The 16,285-nt window shown below is 35.3% G+C and overlaps 5 protein-coding genes across 5 annotated transcripts; 3 read left to right on the forward strand and 2 right to left on the reverse strand.

Moving 5' to 3' along the window:
- Positions 1-834: 834 nt before the first annotated feature.
- On the reverse strand, positions 835-1,591 carry LOC106446315 (napin-B). The gene has a single exon (XM_013888016.3). It carries the CDS (start codon positions 1,533-1,535, stop codon positions 999-1,001), a length of 537 nt encoding a protein of 178 aa, XP_013743470.1. The 5' UTR covers positions 1,536-1,591; the 3' UTR covers positions 835-998.
- A 2,063-nt stretch (positions 1,592-3,654) lies between these two features.
- Positions 3,655-4,156, reverse strand: LOC111215091. Its single transcript, XM_022718298.2, has one exon. The coding sequence runs from the start codon at positions 4,111-4,113 to the stop codon at positions 3,943-3,945; it is 171 nt and encodes a 56-aa protein (XP_022574019.1). The 5' UTR covers positions 4,114-4,156; the 3' UTR covers positions 3,655-3,942.
- Positions 4,157-7,445: 3,289 nt separating this feature from the next.
- On the forward strand, positions 7,446-8,327 carry LOC106376094 (protein GOLVEN 1-like). The gene has a single exon (XM_013816144.3). The coding sequence runs from the start codon at positions 7,878-7,880 to the stop codon at positions 8,148-8,150; it is 273 nt and encodes a 90-aa protein (XP_013671598.1). The 5' UTR covers positions 7,446-7,877; the 3' UTR covers positions 8,151-8,327.
- A 4,167-nt stretch (positions 8,328-12,494) lies between these two features.
- Positions 12,495-13,545, forward strand: LOC106376113 (cysteine proteinase inhibitor 4-like). The gene is given in 2 exon segments (XM_013816159.3): positions 12,495-13,099; positions 13,102-13,545. Coding segments are annotated over 2 exon segments (330 nt in total). The 5' UTR covers positions 12,495-13,044; the 3' UTR covers positions 13,377-13,545.
- A 1,516-nt stretch (positions 13,546-15,061) lies between these two features.
- Positions 15,062-15,712, forward strand: LOC106376126 (cysteine proteinase inhibitor 4). The gene has a single exon (XM_013816185.3). It carries the CDS (start codon positions 15,238-15,240, stop codon positions 15,568-15,570), a length of 333 nt encoding a protein of 110 aa, XP_013671639.1. The 5' UTR covers positions 15,062-15,237; the 3' UTR covers positions 15,571-15,712.
- The last annotated feature ends 573 nt before the right edge of the window (positions 15,713-16,285 follow it).

The raw sequence follows: 16,285 nt of genomic DNA on the forward strand, positions 1-16,285 counted from the left end.
AAAATAATGCAATATATTATTAAATATTAACTTGCTATCAAATAAAACAAAATACATACAGAAAAGTTATTATTCTTGAGAAATAATGTTGGTACTGATTGATTACTAATCTTTGTTCTTGTGGCATTTTCTATAAATAAATAAATAAACATAAACAGTATAATATGATACATATGATAAAGTTATGTTAACATCAACATCATTTCCCTTTATAAAATGTCTCACGGGATATTAGAACCTAATTTATGATAATTTGTATGTTCAGATTTCATAAATTCGTAGAAATGATAAAAACTTACAAAAAAAATATAAGTAGAGCAAAAGAGAGACATAGAAATGATAAGAACCTACTGATAATTTAATTCCATTGTTATAGTATCTCTCTTGTTTACACATCTATTTTCTTCAAAAAGAAAAAATAAAAATAAAAAATAAAGATGGCAAGAAGAACGTCTATTTAAAATAAATAACTAAAGTTTGCTATCCGAAAAAACTATCGTTTGCTTTATTCAATTGTTTATTTAATATGCCATTTAATTTAATATTTAAGATAAAAGAGACCAAATTTATCAGAAATGGTAAGTAAACCGTCCTATCTTTAAATTGGGCAAATTAATTGCTATTAAAATCCAAAAACAAAAATTAGTAAAAAACTCAGATTTGAACCCACTACCTGAAGCACTAGAGAACGAGTACGCAAACCCTACAATGATCAAGTTGTAAATATTTGTCACCCCAAAATTATATATAAATTCTGGTGCCTAAAGCGTTTGCTTTGCGGGCTTTAGCCCATGGCCCGGCCTGTGTACGAGTTAAGATGATTGATCAAGTAAATTAAACATTAAGAGCCTCTCTTTTATTATGGAGTAGTGCTAATTTTACATTAGCCTCAAACATCCTAGATAAAACCTTACATATTATTATGAAACACGCGATGAGGTGTGGTGTTGACATATATCGACAACCACATTCATACACTCGAGGGTTTCGTTTGGAATCTAGTAGGAGGGCCCAGGCATGGTCTTCTGGAAGGGACATACGCTAACTTGCGGGATTTTGCAAACTTTAGGTAAGTGAGTAGCTGTCTGGTAGATACGGCTCACCATTTGCTGCTTTCCTTGCTGTTGTCCCTGTTGCTGAATTTGTTGTTTAACCGCTTTGGATGCTCCTTTCAAGGTTGGGCAAACGCAAAGGGGCTCTTCCTGGTGGAGCTCGTTACAGCACTGCTGGAGTAGAGGCGGTCTCTGCTGTGGACCCTGGGGGTTCTCCATGTCGTCTTCAAAGTCAAACTCACCGTCGAGGGTCCAGCTAGGACCACTGCCAGACTGCATTGCTTGCTTGTGGAGCCACTGCTGGCAAGCTTTTAGGTGTTGTGCTTGCTGAAACTCCTTCCTACATTTTGGAATCCTAAATGGGCCGGCTGGGTTTGTTGCATCATCTTCGTCGAACTCGACCACCGTCCGGTAGATGGAGGCATTGGTGAGAAGGAAGAAGAAGGCGAGAGTTGCCGAGACGAGGAAGAGCTTGTTCGCCATTAGTGTATGTTTTTAATCTTGTTTGTATTGATGAGTTTTGGTTTGAGTAAAGAGTTAAGCGGATGAGTTAATTTATAGGTGATAAAGGAGATTTGCATGGCGATCACGTGTAATAATGCATGCACGCATGTGATTGTATGTGTGTGCTGTGAGAGAGAAGCTCTTAGGTGTTTGAAGGGAGTGACAAGTGACGAACAAAAACAATCCTCCGCGTCTGCATGCTTTGTGTAACGTGTAGCTAATGTTCTGGCATGGCATCTTATGAGCGATTCTTTTTAAAAACAAGGTAAAAACTTAACTTCATAAATTAAAAAAAAAACGTTTAGTAAGTTGGTTTAAAAGGGGACGAGAGTCTAAAAATTTTGGAGGTAGTGCCGTTGGGAATATAAATTGGGAGAGCTTAATCAGAATTATAGAAGTTAAAGTTGATTTAGTCACGGTCAATATAAATTGGGAATTTGAGTCAAAATCTTCCAAATTCGGAATCCGTCTTGTTACACCCGGTGGTAGGAGCCGAACGGTTTGAAAATACTTGAAATGTGGATGTACAGGCTGGTTTAATTTTATGTTGAATGGATACATGTCAATCGAATTATAGGTACACATTTTACTCTAATACTAAAATGTAACATTTGTCTCATCCTTACTCAAGAATGGTAGCTCATCCTTACTCGAGAACGGTATGCCAGTCACTTTAACGTATATCTCATGAAACTCAACTCTAACACTTATTTCATACCCATATCTAAAATAAAGAAAACTGAAGAAAAACGGTCAATAGCATCAATCCTTACAAATATAATGCACTTGGAAACCTCACATGAAAATAACAATAAAGAGGAGGTGAATAATATAAGTAGTCCGAAATGAAGTCTATGGACTTAGAAATAACATTCCAAATATATATAATTTAATCATAACATGAAACAAACACAACACCTGAAATGACATAGAACAAATTAGGGACCTAGTTATAAGATAAAGACTGGCACACCTCTTTTTTTTTTTGTTCAACTACTGGCACACCTCTAATAGAAGCTTTCCCTATGGAGGATTCATGTATGTGACTAGAACCCACACACCGCCCGAAAACGCTTTCTTTATTGACCTCATTTACTACAGCTCAACCTGTCGACTTAGCGAAGAGGAAGAGCAAAGATCAAGCTAACTAAATTAGGGCTCTTGTTTGATGAAACTGAATGAATGAATCGAGAGATGAATGAGATCTTCATAAGCGAATTAAGAATCGACAAGGAAAGTTGCCCAATAAATATTTGACATTTCTTAATTTTAAGGCCAATTGGGCCAGTAACATATGGTATTTTGACAGATATATAGATCCCAGAATAAATACTGAATCAGCAAAAATGAAATCAGAGAGCTAAACGCTGAAGAATCCACATCTGCGTTCAAACAGTTCATCCTTTACCTCAAATAAACAAACTGCCAAATCTTTTAAATATCTCAAACGTAAACAAAATATGAAAAAGAGTCTTTGGGACAAACAAATCAAAATGGTCTTGACAGCATATTGACCCTTGTATGATTGAAAGCCACTGAGACCCTCCTGCCATTAACACATCAAATCTTATAGACACACTTTGAGAAAATAAAAATCGTGAGGCCATCTCAGTGTTAGTGACTCGCCATGAAGTAAAGGCATACCAGGAGAGTTTTGTCAAAAAGACATAAGCTTATTAGATAATTGGAGGGTTTAACTCTTATATATCATGTGCAGAATTTAATTGGTCAACAAAGCAAATGGAACCATCCGATAGATGTTTTAAAGAACAAGAGGTACATTTGTATATATGCATTGGTTGATACGTTTCTGCCATCTGAATTGCTTCTTCCTCAAAGAAGAAGCAATCACCGATGAATGCTAAAGGATTCAGGTCTATATTTGGCTTCTACTAGGCTTGTCTCTACAGTAGACTTTATTCACAAATGCAAACAACTTCAAGCAAGGCAAGTGACAGGACAGATAATGCTTAGAGAAAGAGAAACCGTTGAAAAGAAGCAGAAAGCACAACTCCCTTCGACTAATTAATCTAGGATTTGCACTGACCATATTACTTCAAAGATAGTTCCATTTCAAGAAACATAAACAGAACTTGAATGAGAAAAATCTATGATCAAATTCAAAGGGAAATTTGCAAGAGTACAAAGACAGATTCAGCAGCACCTAGAAAACCCCAATTGATCTGCGTAAAATCCCAATTCTCTCTTCTGTTTACAAAAAAAAATCACGATCCACACTCTTTTTTGATTTTCAAATCAAAACAAATAATCAGCCCTGAATTATACAGTAAAATCCCGATCAAAACGGGTTAATAATTTTATGAAATAATACAAAAAAAAAGAAACAGATTGAGATCGGCAAAACCTCGATCAATCAATCAATCAATCAAACAACATCGTCCTTCTTGGGTTTCCGATAATTCTCTTCGATGTGCTCGAGGATGACGCGAACAGTGTTCGTCAGCTTCTTTACATCGGGAACGTTGTAATTCTGTGCAACGTATACACCATAAGCCGTTCCCATCGTGAACACCAAGCAGCTCTTCATTATCCCCATCCCCCTCTCTACGCTCCGTACTAGTGTTCTATTTGCACTTGTACTATGATACTTTAATGGGCCTTCAATATTTATTTCTAAGGCCCATAGTGGGCCCAAATCAAATGAAACCGGCATGCTCATTTCCGTTGGTAGACAGATTAAGATTAAGGGCCAGATTGGTTCAAATGCAGCGGTTGCGGTTGCGGAAGTTTGTGGATGCGGACGGTTGCAGTTTCTAGCGGTTTTAAGAGATTTGTACGACTGGTAGTGCGGTTAAATATTGGTGCGTTTGCGGGTGACTTATGACTGGTTAACTACCAAATGCGGTAACAGTCAAATAATAAATTAACAATATTTATATTTAATATAATTATAAAAATATCAAAAAGTCATAAAATTATAATAAATATAAAATTTATATTTAGAAAGTTATAATTTTAATTATTAAAAATTTATTAAAATTGTTTTTATTATAAAATTTTATAATATTAATTAAAATATAATAGATATATTTTAATATTTTCATAATTTCAATTTTAATTTTTTTATTAAATATTTTTACTTTTGTATATATATTGTTTAAAAAAAAAGAGAAAAAATTATCCTCCCGCAACCGCAAACGCTAGCTGGAGCCAACTTTTGAATTTATGAGATTCAGAGCGGTTTGAAGTGGTTTAGAGCGATTTGAGTGATTGTTGCAAACCGCCGACAACCGCTACCAACCGCAAAAGCTGCGTTTGCGGGTGGTAGCGGGAAAACCAGTCACCCCATCTTCTCGGTTCCTGAAATCTTGTCTCTTTACTTGGGATTTAAGACATGATCGACTGATAGACAGATTAAATCTTCTCGGTTTGATGCGTATGTGAGACATCTGTTTTTGATGGTTGTCTGGTTGGGGTTGTTATTGTACATGTAGGCTTATAAGGAATGGCAAAGAGCACATTCAAGGAAGAGCATGACCTAGGTTTGGATCCTACCTTTTTGTTCTCTTAGTTTTGTGTTTGATTCTCAAGTAAACTTATAACTTTTGGATCTAATGATGATTCTATTTTCTGCCTTCAGAGAAAAGAAGTGTAGAGGCTGCTCGGATTAGAGAGAAATATCCAGATAGGATTCCGGCGAGTGCTCAGTGTTTTACATTACCTAAACACATATGTGATTAGCATATTGTCTTCCTTTTCCATGTTTGGACGATCCCTTTGTGTTGCACTCAGCTTAAGCTCTTGTTATGTTTCATGGCCCAACATCTATATCCTTTTTTTCTGTCTTGGGTGATTATGAACTTATCATATCTTTGGCTATAGTTTTGTAGATAACAATCTGGATTTATATGTACTCCCATTTAACAGTTGGTTATTAACCTCTGATTAGCCTCATGCTTGTGATATTTTTATATTTGGGCACTGTATCAACTCAACTACTGAACTTGTTTGAATTCTAGTGTCATATTGGGAAGTGATTAATGATTTTACATGGTTACTTAAAAAGTAGTGACACTTGAGTGATGATCTTCACCCTTTTTTGTATTTGTGTGGGATCCGGGTGATTGTTGAGAAGGGTGAGAAGAGTGATATACCAACCATCGACAAGAAAAATTAAGCATATTGATTACTGTAATCAATATACATCTCCCTCGGACCTGACTTGTGATTGACACAACTAAGCTTTTTATCCTGGATGCAGATACCTAGTCCCAGCTGATCTGACAGTGGGGCAGTTCGTGTATGTCATTCGCAAAATAATCAAACTGAGTGCAGAAAAGGCTATCTTTATCTTTGTCGACAATGTTCTTCCTCCAACAGGTAGCACTGATAAGCTCTTACTTACTGTGTATTCATGACTTCTTTAATATCATCCTAAGACATCTACTTTGATAACTCTGGCAGGTGCGTTAATGTCTGCTGTGTATGAAGAGAAAAAGGATGATGATGGTTTCCTCTATGTCACTTACAGTGGAGAGAACACATGTGGATCTCCATAGAGATCTCTTGCTGGATACTTCGTTTCTATTTTACCTATTTCGCCTGAGTATTTCATTTCTTATTATTAGTTATCTAAGCAAAGCAGCCTATGTACTACTTCTCTAAGAACTTTAAGATGGCCGTTCATGTGTACAGAGAACATAAAAATAATGTATATATAATCTCAAAACCTACTTGATTATGTTTTCGATTGACTTTCACTCAGTAAGCCGACATAACATGTTGCCGTGAGTGCCACTGTAGTTACAGAGGCAAAAAAGTCTTTAACTAAATAGAACAGCAGTGGCCGGTTATGGTACAAAAGGTCCCACATTGTCGTTGACGGAGGGGGGGAAGAGACGGTCGCACCATGTTGCCTTGTTCTACTAACTAGATCTTACTATGTCCATGTTGATTTTTGCTTCTTTATGTTTATTTGTCAATCGTTAAAGCTTGCTCGGTTTTGTTAGATTCGGGTTTATTATGGGCTTCCAACTCAAAACCAATTGGCAATTAGTGGATTGGCCCTAACCCTTTATATATTACTCAATGTCCCATTGATTTTCCAATGTGGGATACATATCCCTTAATATTAGGAGGCCTTCTCGCCTTGAATGAGATAATATTTTTGAGGATCATTCATAAATACATAAACCTATTAAGGGATATGTATCCCACATTGGAAAATCAATGGGACATTAAGTAATATATAAAAGGTTAGGGCCAATCCACTAATTGCCAATTGGTTTTGAGTTGGAAGCCCATAATAAACCTGAATCTAACATGGTATCAGAGCCAGGTTCCTAATAAGTTAAACCCCTAATTAATATTAACCCTACCCGACCGGGTATATAGGTCGTAATTGACTCGCTCGACCGAGTATAACTGTCTTAAAAAGTTTCCAAGATTTCTGGCCGATAAGAGCCATCATCTCGAGGAGGGGTATTAAGAGATATGTATCCCACATTGGCTCTGATACCATGTTAGATTCGGGTTTATTATGGGCTTCCAACTCAAAACCAATTGGCAATTAGTGGATTGGCCCTAACCTTTTATATATTACTTAATGTCCCATTGATTTTCCAATGTGGAATACATATCCCTTAATACCTAACCAGTCACGTGAAACGTGAGACACGCGGTTGTGTCCTTGGGAAAAGATAGGTACTTCGAATATTTAAGTGAAAGTTGAACGCAAGGGTTCATAGCCAAAGAGTCTGTTAACTGAATAGATGGGGATGCTATCATGTTAACGTATGTGACATGTCTAGTAGTGTCTTGATAAGAAGATGAATGTCATCTGAGTATGACTTACGAATGTTACGTCAAACTATTGTGTTATATGCTCTACATATATCTGGATAAACTGCCGTTGAAATTGTACAGTAATGATGGGTGACAAGGGTAACTGGGTAAGTATAATGTTTGTTAATGGAAGAAGGAAAATGAGAGATTGACCCCACACGAAGACTCTTAAGTAGACAAAAAGTTTGGCCGATCAAGACACACCACTATACATCAATAGATACGTATATGTAATGCAGAAATGAATGTGAATATGTTTGAAAAAATGGACAAGAGAGAAGGTAAAAGAACAAGAGAGGAACAAGAGCATGTTATGGCAATGAAGGACCCCCCACCTGCATTCAATGCTTGTTTTACTCTCTTTACTCACTCCATTAACTTTCTTCTCACTACAAATACTCCTTCCCTCTCTTCTCTTCTCTTACACTCCATAAACATTTCATACCATCTTGATCTCATCTCTCAATATAGCCACAGTATAAATATAGGTATCTGAAAAGAAGAAATAGAGAAGTTATGCCTTGCTCTGTGAGGAGTGGATTCAAGATAGTGTTCTGTTTCATTCTTCTGCTTTTGTCATCCAATATTGGATGTGCTAATGCTCGTTGTTTAGGGCTTCACAAGCATCATCACAAGATTCATCACAAGGTTGCTTCCTTGGTACAAGATGTTGTCAATGGTGGAGGAAGGAAGAGGGTATTGGGTGGAGTGGAGACAGGGGGAGAAGTAGTGGTCATGGATTATCCTCAGCCTCATCGTAAGCCTCCCATCCACAACGAGAAGGCTTAAATTACTCTCTATACATCATATGAATCACCACACTGTTATATGCATTCACCATGCTGGTGGTTTTAATGACACTCTTGAACTATATTCATTACCAACTCCTTTTGTTCTCTCTTTCTTCGTTCTCTAAAACAAACAAGCTGCACCTCTTCCTTATAATATATTGTATTTCATGTGGAATGTGCTTACTTTGAACGAACTCTTCAGACCGCCCAACCAGAAGAAATCCGGTCTAAGTTTGGTTATTGCCTCATCCAGTATCACCTAAAAGTTTCCCAAAACCCACCCAACTCATTAGTGCTGCTCAAATGTCAACATAGTAAACCATATTTAATTTTCACATCAAAATCAATCCAAAATGCCTAGAAAAAAGCCTAAACATGAAGCATTTCATACATATCTCCACGAAAGGAACTTCCAACTCTATGTTTACTTTCCAATTAACATTTTGTTCTGCACAGATCGAACTGGAATCCAATGGTCTTTTTTATTATGAGAACACAAGCAGCAGAACTGAATACTCAAAAGGGAAAACTCACTAATACTTAAAAGATGATTTTGAAAGAATGATGTGTCACAGACACAGTAGGATGAATAGTGTTTTTGTCTGAAGTGGGCCACTTCTGCATAAGAGAAGGAGGAATACACATCAATGCAGTAGGGTATGAGCCTACTAAGATTATTTCTGCACACTCAACAAAAATAACGCCATTTAAGTCTCTAACTGCTAGTATTAGCAGTTCAAAGAAAGGGCTGTTTGCGATATAATACGTGGCAGCGTCAGCGTCAGCATCTGCGAAACGAACAACAACTGTCTTTAGTGACGCTGCCGCCGCCACGCCGAAACCTGCGGCAACCAAACTAACAGGCATCGGACCGTAAAAAAAGAGGTTCTAGTTTTTCACAAGTAACGGCAAAAATACTAGAGAAAATGAGTGGTACAAACAGAAGCTGGCTCACAAGAAAAAACTTTAAGTAATTTTGGGCCCGTATCAAATGCAAACTGTGTTAAAATGTACTACACCTCCATTACAGACTTAAAAGAAACAACCCAAAAAAAACTAGCTGTCAGACCTTCGGGGCCTCTGTGACAATTAGGACATGCATGTCTGGGAAACGCTTGGTAAGCACATGTGTGGTAAAGGGAAAACTCTCTGTAACTATTTATGAACACAGAAGACAACATAAAACTGTTTGTCTAGGAGAAGAAAACACAAGTGGGCAGAGGTTATTATCATGCTAATCCTCATATCTTACACATGTCTAATATATAATTAATAGTGTAGCAGCAACGAGCAAGTACCAAGAGATAATCACCAGAGCATGGCAAAGTCGGTCAGCTTCAGACAGATTTGATTCTACAACGGAAATAAAAGTTTAATTGACGTCTCCTCAGGAGCAAGTCTCTACACAAAGATTAGAGAAAGCCTGTCAACAGAGGGAAGCAAGGTATAACCTTCAATATCACCATTATATAAAAAAGAGGCACTGACGATTAAATCGTTTCTTTGGGATCTTGCCCTCGTTTAGAGAATAAAGAAAGTTCTTCACTGCATCATCAGCGTTAAATCTAGCAGAGTACTGCCATAGAAAAAAAAATAGTAGGTGGTCAGATGAATACAGTTAAAAACGAATTAAATGTGAGAATATATGCTAGGAACCATTAGGAGCACCTAAACAACAACCACATAGTATTTAGAGTTGTTGCGATCACTGCAATCCAAAATGTTTGATGAAACTTGAATATTAACCTGCATTAGTAAACATTTGGTGATACGAAAAGAAACCACCTTCAATGGCATAGATACACTTTGCCTTTGCAACATGATTCAACAAGTGTAACATGAAACTCTATCCGAGGGAAAAAAATAAATAAATGAATCCAAGGATGAAAATGCTCTTGCAGAGATGTGGACAGAGGAAGAGCCGAGAACGTTGCGGCGAGATTCAAGAGTCCAGTCGTAGTAATTGGGCTTTCAAATATTAAACCAGGAGTCAATATCATATATTTGAGCGTCAATCAATTCCATTAGAGTCTTCTGTGATTGTAGATTTTCTTCAAGTAAGTTGGCTCGAGCTCAACACCAAGTCACCAACTATCAACATACTTTAACCTTGGTCCAAAAATCTTCTGTGACTGTAGAAGGGCCTGATGTAACAGCAGCGGTTACGATTGCGGTTATGGGAGTTTGCGGATGCGGGTGGTTGTGATTCTAATCGGTTTTAAGAAATTCGTACGATTGGTACTGCGTTAGAAACTGGTACGTTTGCGGGATACTTATGACTGGTTAGCCACCAAATACGACAACAGTTAAATAATAAATTAATAATATTTACATTTTATATAATTATAAAAATATTAAACATTATAATATTATAAAAAATATAAATTATATATTTATAAAATTATATTTTCAATTTTTTAAAATTATAGAAAATATTTTTATTTTGAAAATTTATAATATAAATTAAAATATGATAGATATATTTTAGTATTTCTATTATTTCAATTTAATATTTTATTTTTATTTTTATTTTTGTATTTATATTTATATTGTTTTAAAAAAACGAAAAAAAATTTTACCCTCCGGCAACTGCAAACGCTAGATGAAACCAACTTTTGAATTTAAGAGGTTTAGTTTAGAGCAATTTGAAGCGGTTTAGTGTAGTTTGAGTGATTGTTGTAAAACGCTAACAACCGCTACAAACCGCACATGCTGCATTTGTGGGTGGTAGCAAGGAAACCAGTCATGCCCTAAGTCTGGCTACTCCCGATGCAGTAGGATCTCATATCTGTTTAGCCGGTGCGATTCCACGTTGGCCCAAATCAACAAATATGGGCCCATTTGGTGCCCACTGCATTACTTTACAATGATGACTCTTTGGACATTACATGTGTAGTACATCCACCGTATTCTACAACGTTATAAAAATATTAAACATTATAATATTATAATAAATATAAATTTATATTTATAAAATTATATTTTCATTTTTAAAAATTATAGAAAATATTTTTATTTTAAAAATTTATATTGTAAATTAAAATATGATAGATATATTTAATATTTCTATTATTTCAATTTAAAATTTTTATTTTTGTATTTATATTGTTTTTAAAAACGAATTTTTTTTACCCATCCATAACTGCAAACGCTAGATAAAACCAATTTTGAATTTAAGAGGTTTAGAGCGGGTTGAAGCGGTTTAGAGGCCCTGTTCGTTTGCTCACCCACGTGATCCATCTAGGTGAAGATGCAAACTGATGTTCGTTTTGTGCATTATAATGTTATATCCAGATGGATCACCCATCTGAATATTTAAAAACTCATCTCAAATTCTCACTCAAATGAAGGTGAGTGTTGATGGTGTATCTGGATGCAGATGCATCTAGCTCATTCCAAAATGATAAATGACAAAAATGATCTTTTAAAATAAAAATATTATTTTCAAACCATAAATTCTATTTTTTTGCATATACATTTTTTCGCTATAAGCAAAAAATGCATTTTCTCGCAAAAACTGAAAAACACACTTTCCAGCCAAAATCACAAGATGCGTTTTTCCGTAAAAAACATAAAACACACATTTTTCGGCTAAACCAGTAAAACCACACTTTTCGACCAAAACCGAAAAATGCATTTTCCCATCAAAGCAAAAAAAAACGCATTTTCCCGCCAAAACCCAAAAAACGCATATTCCCGCCAAAACTCCAAAAAGCATTTTCCGGCCAAAACCGCAAAAAGCATTTTCTCTCTAAAACCGGAAAAACGCAATTTCCCGCCAAAACTGGAAAAAACGCATTTTCTCGCAAAAACCGGAAAACACAAATTTCCCGCCAAAACCGGAAAATGGAATTCTCCCGCCAAAACCGAAAATGCATTTTCCCGCTAAAACCGGAAAACACATTTTCCCGTCAAAACCGAAAAACACATTTCCCGCTAAAATTGTAAAAACGCAGTTTTCCGCCAAAACCGGAAAAAACACATTTTCTCGCTAAAACCGGAAAACGCATTTTTTCTGCTAAACCGGAAAAACGCATTTTCCCGCTAAAACCGAAAAAACACATTTTCCCGCCAAAACCGCAAACAAAACTTTAGAACAAATTTTTTCCGTCCAAACCGCAAAAACGTATTTTTCCGCCAAACCCGAATGTATTTTTCCGCCAAAACCATAAAAATGCTTTTTTCGCGAAAAACACATTTTCTCGAAAACCGCAAAAATATTTTCGGCCAAAATCGTAAAAATGCTTTTTTTTCGCCGAAACGTAAAAAATTATATTTTAGTCATTTTATTAACAAGTCCATCTGGTTGCAGATGGAAGTTGAAAAATGAAAAGCAAACGAACAAAGTTTCATTCAGATGATTCATCTGGATGCATGGACGAAATGAAGAAACGAACAACTCTCAGATGGACCATCTGGATAAGACATCTACATGGACCATCTGGATGCATCTTCTAAATGTACAAACGAACAGGGCAAGAGTGGTCTGAGTGATTGTTGCAAAACGCTAACGACCGCTATAAACCGCAAAAGCTGCGTATGTGGATGGTAGCGAGGAAACCAGTCATGCCCTAACTCTGGCTACTCCCTATGCAGTAGGATCTCATATCTGTTTAGCCGACACGATTCCACGTTGGCCCAAATCAACAAATCTGGACTCGTTTGGTGCCCACTGTATTACTTTACAATAATGATTCTTTGGACAGTACATGTGTAGTACAGCCACCGTAAGTAAGTTATGTACCTTACACCACGTGGATGAAATCCATTTGTTGGTGTTAAAAGACAATAGACCATTGGACTCTTCTTAAATTTCTATAAATAAATCCCAGCCCGACGACAACGTTAAGACTAGCGAAAAAAAAAGATAAAAACAAAAACAAAAACAAAAAATGATGAAGTGTTTGATATGTCTCTCTCTTATTCTCCTCCCTCTCATCTCCGTCATGAAGGTAATCTCGGTGGCTGAAAGCAGATTGATTTATCTGATCTGAACATCCAATCGCTCGCCAACTATGCAATTAATGAGCATAACATGAAATCTAAGGTGAACCCTGTGTTTGTGAAGATCGTCGAGGAGAAGGAGCAAATGGTTTCCACGAAGAAGTACAATCTGACCATTACGGCGAAGGATGGCGGTGGCACCACAACGAACTACGAGGCCATCTTGGTGGAAAGGGCGTGGGATAATTACAGGAGCCTTGAGTCATTCAAGGCCTTATAGATCTAAGTTTTTTTATTTTTGTAAATAAAAGCTCGATATGGATCAGATATTACAATATATGTAGGTTTCGATGATTTGAGATTTTCATACTGTGTGTCCGTTGTTTGTTTTCTTTTGAATAAAAACTAAATTATAGATATGTTTCTTTCTATGATTCATATAAAATTAATAATGATAAAAAAAGAAAAGATCAAGTGGATTTGCTCTTAGCCTGTAAACTATATGTTACTTTAATTCAAATATAATGCATGGCAAGTTGTCAAATCATTAACCCCAAATTGACGATGTACAGGCCTAATATTTGCATGCAAAATGTTCTATGGTTTTTTTTTTAGAAATCAGTAACACAATTTGAGATTAAAACATTATTCGTATCTCTTTTTTGGGCGTTGGATTTTAAAATCTACTTGTCAATTAAGTTTTTTTTTTGTCATCATATACTTGTGAATTAAGTATGACAGAATCTACTCCCTTATCTAACTTATTCTACTTATTTTACATTCGATATAAGAAATTATTAATTAAATTAAAAAAATAAAATATTTTGGAAAAGGTTTTGGGCTTACAAATATTATCAGGAGGTAATAACATACATTTAAGCCTCAGTCATGGGTGTTGGGTTCAAACAAGAGATCTGAATTTTAGCTGTCAAAAAAAAAAGAAGAGCCTCAGTCAATTCCAATATGAAACTTTTGATTCGAGCTCATGACCAACTATCAAATACTATACCTTGGTCTAAAAATCTTATGCGACTATATAAGTATGCTCTTGAGATTTATAAAGTAAACTATGCGTTTTCCAGTACTATGTGCAGTAATAAAATTATTACATTTAAATTATATCTAAAATAAAATTTATTATTTTAGATTTTATTATTTTCTTATCAATATTTTAATATAATTTTTTATCTGATTGACCATAAGACTTAAATAAAATAAACTGTTTTTATTTATTTTAAATTATATTTAAGAATAGATATGTATATATTTAAAATTATGATTTTAGATAGATTTTTATCTATTTTTTAGATAAAATATATTAAATCAACTTGTATAATATTAATAAAAAATTAATACAAAAATGTATAATTACCAAAAAGTACAAATAAACAATATTTTTAAAATGTATAGATATATAAAGGAAATTAATAATATTATGATTTAAATTTTATATTTTTAGAATAAAATTGGAAAGAATTTGAAAATATTTTTAGCAGTAAAATTGTGTAGTGATAACAAATAAAAATAAATAATATTTCAAAAATTGAAAAACATTATTTAATGTCATATTTGAATACATTAATGATGATGTATACTTTACTATCATATTCTAAAAAGTTTAACAAAAATATAAATAAATATTAAATGTAATAATCCATATCATATTTAACCATAACCATGTCATTATTTCTGTTATGCTATGAAACTGATTGTAAAAAGAATAACTGATTGTAAAGAGAATATGTATCAAAATCACTTTGTAAATAATGTCTGGAGACAACGTCGTAAGATCTTTTACCTTGTTTAGACGATGTGAGTCAACGTTGGACCAAATCAACAAATCATAGGATCTCATACCTTTTTAGCCGATGCGAGTCAACGTTGGACCAAATCAACGAATCTGGCCCATTTAGTGCTCATCACTGCATTACTTAACAATGATGACTCTTAGATAGTACATGTGTAGTACAGCCACCGTGAAGCCACGTGGATGAATCCATTTGTGAGTGTTAAAAAACAATAGACCATTGGGCTCTCTTTAAATTTCTGGAATCTCTATAAAGAGAGATCCCAACCCGACAACACCAATACAACAACACCAATAAGACTAGCCAAAGAAAACAATAAGAACAAAAAAAAAGATGAAGTGTTTGATCTGTCTCTCTCTTATCCTCCTCCCTCTCATCTCCGTCGTGGAAGGTAATCTTGGTGGCTGGACGCCGATCAAGGATTTATCTGATCCCAACATCCAAGCAGTAGCCAAGTACGCGGTCGATGAGCATAACAAGCAAATTACGGGGAATCTTGTGTTCGTGAAGATCCTCAAGGGAAAGGAGCAAGTGGTTGCCGGGAAGACGTACAGTCTGACCATCGCGGCAAAGAATGGAGGTGCTGGGACAAAGAACTACGAGGCTGTCGTGGTTGAAACGATGAGGAGTCATCACTTCGGCCTGCAGTCATTCAAGGCCTTATAGATCTAAGTTTAATTTTTGTAAAAAAAAATCGACATGGATCAGATATATTATAATATTAATATTTATAGGTTTTGATGATTTGAGATTTTGAAATTGTGTGTCCTTGTTTGTTTTCTTTTGAATAAAAACTAAATTATAGATATGTTTCTTTCTAAGATTCAGTTAGAGACTCAAGAGACCTGTTGTGTTACTTTGGACTACTATCTAATTTCGAAAATTTGGATTTGAATCGGTCGATACGACAATGTGTCAATGTGATGAACGGCACGTGCGTCGTTCCTGACTTTTGGCTTAACTGTATCTGTCTGTCCTTAACTCGATCGTTATTAGCTGTACCGGAGAGATCAACACGTTCGTATTTTTGAGGAATGACCGGTAAACATTCACATTTAAAACGCAACTGGTTATTAATTTGACATGTTTGATTTAGATTTAGGTGATGTTGATATTGATACAGTTTTTGAAGGTTTCGCCAAACTTGATGATGAGTCTGTGGCTTCTTTTCTCGTGTGATGATGATGAATCAATGATTACTATATAGTACTGACTAGTTCGTTTGTAATTTGAGGAGAGTCCGGTTTTATCACGGATCAGTTAAGCTTCTTCGGTAATGATAAGAGTTTGAGTTGTATTATTCTAGTATTCTGTTTTGTATTTTGTAGTTCGTATATAATTTGAATTTTGAGGAGAGTACAGTTTGGATCAGTTTATTTCT

Source organism: Brassica napus, chromosome A1 (genome assembly GCF_020379485.1).
Source record: "Brassica napus cultivar Da-Ae chromosome A1, Da-Ae, whole genome shotgun sequence".
Taxonomy (NCBI): Eukaryota; Viridiplantae; Streptophyta; class Magnoliopsida; order Brassicales; family Brassicaceae; genus Brassica; species Brassica napus.